Source organism: Cyprinodon tularosa, unplaced genomic scaffold (assembly GCF_016077235.1).
Source record: "Cyprinodon tularosa strain WSP-4 unplaced genomic scaffold, ASM1607723v1 ctg429, whole genome shotgun sequence".
Classification (NCBI taxonomy): Eukaryota; Metazoa; Chordata; class Actinopteri; order Cyprinodontiformes; family Cyprinodontidae; genus Cyprinodon; species Cyprinodon tularosa.
The window spans coordinates 596,517-602,516 of NW_024039151.1; the positions used below are offsets into that span (position 1 = coordinate 596,517).

Sequence of the window (6,000 nt, forward strand, 5' to 3'; positions counted from 1 at the left end):
TTTAATTAGCAAAGGCTTGAGTTAACTGCAAAGGGATTTACTTCCCCGACTTACTCATTTAATCTGACGGTCTACACCACCTTCTACTCCAGAAGGAAGGGCCAAGGTGAATTAGTAGAGCTTACAGGCTACTACATAAATTTGCCATCGACTTATTGAGATTTATTTGCAGTGCAGGGACCCGTATAAGCACCCCCACCCCCACTGTAATCGAAAAAAAAGAGGGGGGAATCTGGGGCCCAAGGTAAGAACTTTTAATTGCTTACATCTCAGGTCGGCTTTAACTACCACATAAAAAAAAAAGAAGAAAATTCATTGTTTTCATCCCACTTTTACAATTATCGTCTCGTTTCTCTTCACCTACAGCCACTTATATCCCAGCTTTACAACAACTTTTCCAAATACACATGAACATTATTAAATGCAAAGAATTTATCATTAAAAAATGTCTTTGTGTTTGGCTTGTTATATCAAAAATATACTATAGATACTATAGGATGAATTAAGTGTAGAGCTAAAACAATATATGGTAATATAGATAGTCCCTCTGTTTGGATGTGATATTAGGCAGGCTATAAAATGTAATGTTTAATATATTTGGCCAATTCAATAGACCTTTATCGTCTTCACTTTACGGTGTAAAAATGATAATGAGAATATATACATATATATATATATATATATATATATATATATATATATATATATATATATATACCAGTCCCAAAAAAATTTAATTACTGTAATATTAAGCAATCATATTTAACAAATAATCTAATTAAGATGGCCTAAGACATTTTTTCTTCCAGATAAAAACTTTTGCAAACATCGCAAAGCAACAGAACACTATTAGGTTATAAATAAAAAGGGAACGTTAAAGAAGTTGAAGGTATTTTGCAGCCAAAAAGTAGCAACAATAAGCCTATTTTTAACTTACATAATTGCTGGCCATTAAACGTTTATAACAATAATGCTTTTGAATTTTGCAAACATTCTGATTTTGTATTACCCCATTATCCTGCTAATGTTTAAATATAATTTGACTCGGTTTTCCTTTTATAACTGACCTAAAAATCCTACAGCATTAATGTGAGCCACATCTTTCAGCATTTCTTCATTTTATTGCTTAGTGAAAAATGACAGAGGTCTGCTTTAAAGGGTAAATGTATAGTATTTTGATGATATTTGTACCCTTTGACAATTCAAAGGTATAGTGGAGGATTTCCACAAATTTTGAAAAGACCTGCCTTCTCCACTAAAAAAAAAAGCATATCCACAACCCTGTACCCGTTCCCGAGAGGGAACGCCTATTAAATGTGTGTGAGAGTGTGCACGAAACCCATTTCTCCTCGTGCATGCTCTGTGTAAAAGTTGGTTTGCATCGTTAACACAAGCTAACTTTCCAAAAGAAGATTTGCAATTTTTTCTCTATGTCAGACTCACCAGTAAGTTAAATTGGGGACAAGCACGTAGGACGGCCTTACGTAAACTCATCCGGAATGACTGACAATTAGGAGGACCATTTATTTTGATGATCGACCTGGAAAAAAAACATCCTCCACTATACCTTTAACTTTATCACACTGCAAACTAAAACTTGAATGGATTTTATTTTATCTTTATGGGATGAAATAAATCAGAACAGAATCGGAACAGAATACAAAGAAAACAAACAAGATCATGAATACCAAATTAAACCAACAATCAGGTCAGATCAGACCTCACCCTAAACACACCAACCCCACTATCAAACATGATGATGGAGCAATTATGCTGTGGAAATATGTTTCTTTTTCTGAAAGATGGGAACTGATCAGAACTGAAGGGAAGATGAATGGAGCTGAATGCATAAGAAGAATTGATATTAAAAGAACCCTGCAGCAGAGCGGCTGTATATTTCACCCGATTAAGGCGTGTCTGAGCGAGGAAGCAACCTAAAGTTTCAGGACATTGACCTTTAAGGACTGGCTGAGATGGACACCCTGGGTTAGACTGAAGAAAGATCATCTGTTCAATTTACGCAAAGTTCAGACCTAAATGCACCTCAAAATCTGTAGCAAGCCTTTAAAAAATGTTTTACAGCAGAGCTATGCAGCACATAATAAAAACATTGTCATCCTGTTATTAGTGTTTGCAACACTGGTGACAAATTACATGAGAAGGAGATGGGTGATAAATGTAGAAGCCAATTATTTTTTGTTAATAACTAATGAAGTGTTTATTACTTTGGATAATCTGGTTAAGCCCTGCGATGAACTGGTGACCTGTCCAGGTTGTACCCCGCCTCTTGCCGTAGACAGCTGGAGATAGGCACCAGCACCCCCCCACTTGAGATAAGCTAGATGAAAATTGGATGGATGGATAATCTAGTTAAGTTTATTCATTCTAAGGTATATCCGTTCTTAGATTATATTTGTCGGCTATTTAGTTATGTTTCTTTGTTCCTAGTTAGTTATGATCTATTTCGGCAAATTCAGTTGATACATAGGCTGTCAATAGTAGGACCAGCATGCATCTGGGTGGGCGTATGTTTTTTTTTTTTACCAGCGCAAGAAAAACATGAAGGAAATGTCTCAGGGTTTATGAATGAGTAACTCTAATTTAATGCTCTTTTAATGCACTTAGAAATACCTCTAATGGAGCCTAGGTGGAAGTTCAACTGAATAAACTCATTAGTCTCCATCCACCTGCGAAACAATCAATCAGTCAATCGGCTTTGAACCACCCCTCCACGAAAGCCGATCGGCATCCAAAGTTCATCTTAAAAGGCCTGACAAAATTGTTTTTATCACATTTAAAAAAAAAAGCATTTTAAATGCAATGATAATCATATTTAATGAATTTCATTCCCAACTAAGGCCTTAGTTAAAAAAATAATAATTGAATTGCTTTTAATGACCTGCTGAACCCTGTATTTTTCCTTTTCTGCTTGCTTGACCAAGAAGAAATAAACCAAGAAAACTGAAGGAGGGAAAATTGTCTTCTTTTTGCATTACTTGTCCATGGTGGATCTGTCTATTATAATCATTGCAATATCAGTTGATCCGAAATATTAGAAATAAATGAGATAAACTCAAGCAGGCCTAGTTTGCAGCCGATGCTCAACAGAAATGAGCTTTTCATGTTGTGAAAGAAAATTGTTTCCGGAGGTAAATCTAATAATTTGTAAACGATTCTAAAAAACGTTTTTATTTATTTCTGTCCACAACTATGCAGAATTTGTGTGGGTTTATCACACTAAATCTAAAACAATAAAGTGAACTCTGCAACTGACTATAGATGCAGATTCTAGAGGTGTCAAATAGCTGCAAAGCAGAAGTTAGAGATGCCACATCTAGTTAAAGCAGCTGCAGAGAAAAAGAGGAAGACATACAGGAAATCAAGATTTATCTCTACATCTCTAAGTGCTCCTCCTCCTCCTCCTCTTTTCCCAGATCTGCAGTGTCCCCAAGTCTGTAATTAAAATAACTCTAGCTGAGGATCCTCTCCTCAGGCAGGACAAACCCGGAAACTATCCCTCAAACTTGCCACCCTCTACACCAAAACTCAAATTAGATGCCAGCTTTCTTAAGATCTTCAAAAACCTTAGTGTTTACAATTTACAAGTACATGCGACTCAATACAACAACCAGAGGAGAGGGGATTATTATATAAAAAAAAACAAAAAAAAAAACACTAAATTTACCATTAAACTGAAACTGATTTGTTCTCTGCATCACTTTACAGTTCAAAACATGCTACTAAAAAAAGAACAAAAGAAAGCAAAAGTATAGATAAATAAAAAAAAGGCATCCCTAAATGTAGGGGGTTTGATTTCCCATTTAAATCCCCCTGGTTGGGTCCTCTGCTTGCCCCACATCGCTCTGACCCATATTTGATGTCCATCCAGCAGCTAGCTAGCTAACTAGCACCGTTAAGCTAGCTCAACCTACAGCAAAGAACAAAGAGGTGTTGGGGGGGCAGCAGTGCTCTAAATATTGGTTCAGTTTGCAGAGTAAAGAAGCGGGCAGAGTGTCTGTCTGCCCCCCCCCCGGGTTAAATCCCGCTGTGTGGACGGAGGTGCCGAGTCTGTCTGAGGCTCCGGTTATTCTAACGGCAGGGAGGGAAGCGGAGCTCCAGCAGGACAGCAGAGACCCTGCAGGGGGAGGGAGGGAGGGGGGAAGAGCCCTTCAAACAGCGACCGCTCAGCAACACATAGAGCCCGATAAGTTACCTCCAGTGCCGTCCGAGTTCTCGTTTAAGCTGCCTGAAGAGTCGTGGTGGCTCCCGACACAGCCACCCATGGATGTTTCGGCGGAGCAGCCCGGGTTAGGTAGCTCACCCCCCGGCCCACAGCTAGAGCTACATCCACCAACCCCCCTCCCCTCTCTCTCTCTCCCCTCTCTCTCTCTCTCCTCTCTCTCTCTCTGCTGTTTTCTCAGCTTCCCCTTCTTCTCTTCTCTATGTTCTGCTCTATCCCCCCTTCCTTCTTTCCTCCTCTCAGAAACTGCGCAGTTTTCTCCCTTCCTTCCCCCCCAGAAATAAAGAAAAGGGTTCACATGGTTACAAGGTGACAGAGGACTGAAGGAGGAAGAATAAAGAAGCAGGTAGAGGCTCAATAAAGGAGAAGAAGAAAAAGCAGAGTTCAACTTTTTTCTCAGATGATGATGATGATGCATTTTGACACATCTGCTGTCATGTTTAGTGAGAAGCTGTTTGCTGTCCTAATGAGGACATACCAAAAAAAAAAAAAAAAGAGAAAAACTTACCCTTGTCTTGTTGAATGTCAGGGGAGCCCTCCTGCTGTTATTTTAGTGGCTCACTTTCACATTAACAAATGAGACTGGCTCTGCTCAGTTCAGAGTCACACAGACATGTCAGCTTCGGTATTTTTACTTGGCAAAATGTATATATTGTTTTTTTCTTCTATATAGCAGTGAAAGGTCAAGCACTTTTTGTGTCTTAATTTAATTTTGGAATATGGAGAGCAGTGGGGTTTCCACCGCTCACACATACTCTAAATCAGGGGTCTTCAACGTTTTCCAGGCCAAGGACCCCCAAACTGATGACGAGATGGAGCGGGGACCCCCTAATTTTATGTATTGTATGAAACTGTGTTATATCAAACTACCATCAACACCCTTGTTCATAGATGTTGGAGATCGGCCTGTTTTTCCAGTGTAGTCCTGTTTCTCTGACTATGACTGGCTGGATGCGTTCTCTTCATCCTCTGACATGGGAGCTGGTTCAGAGCTCGTCTGTCTGGCTGTGTTTTTCCTGGACGGGGCCGCCTTTTACAGCTTCTTTCTGTATCTCTGCTTCTGTCTCCTTGAACCCCAGTTGGCCGCTCGCACCAAGCCTGGTACTGCTGGAGGTTTCTTCCTGTTAAAAGGGAGTTTTTCCTCTCCACTGTCGCTACAAGCATGGTTAGTATGAGAGATTGCATTCGAGTCAATGAGTCGATGCAATCAACTGGTTTTCCTTAAATTGAACATTTTGAATCAATTTGACTGGATGATCTGGTGAACTATTAAGTGCCTTTGGTTGACATGTGTTGTGAATTGGTGCTATATAAATAAACTGAACTGAACTAGTCCTATAGTCACTCTATTACTTTCGTTACATGACTCCATCCAATACTTTAATAATCCTGGGATTATTAGAGTATTTCTGATTCAGATTCCTATTTGATGGGGCAGGTGTTGTGAATGAAACGGTGACCACCAATGTGTGCATCAATGACTGAAAGACATCTTCTGCCTCCATTTATCTGTTTACTACAGTGTGTTGAATACATGTTCATGTGTATTTAAATACATTAAATTAGTGGAAAAAAATTGCAGGGGGGAAATATAAAAAAACTCTCATGCAGTACCTCTGTGGACCCCCTGTTGAAGACCTCCGCCCTAAATACATCTCAATGCAATGTTAATCTTTACAGTGCTGTAAAAACAAATAAAAAAATGTTGTGAAAGTAAAACAGATTTTTTTCTAATTTTCTTTAAAAATATATATATATTT

General features: G+C 38.9%; 1 protein-coding gene across 1 annotated transcript in view; it reads right to left on the minus strand.

Annotated features, from left to right (window-relative positions):
- Positions 1-4,372, minus strand: part of ubtd2 (ubiquitin domain containing 2) — a 36,753-nt gene extending 32,381 nt beyond the window's left edge. Inside the window, exon 1 of the mRNA XM_038299451.1 lies at positions 4,214-4,372. Within this exon, the coding sequence (XP_038155379.1) occupies positions 4,214-4,283 (70 nt within the window). The 5' untranslated portion in view covers positions 4,284-4,372. The remainder of the gene's footprint in view (positions 1-4,213) is intronic.
- Between the last annotated feature and the right edge of the window lie 1,628 nt (positions 4,373-6,000).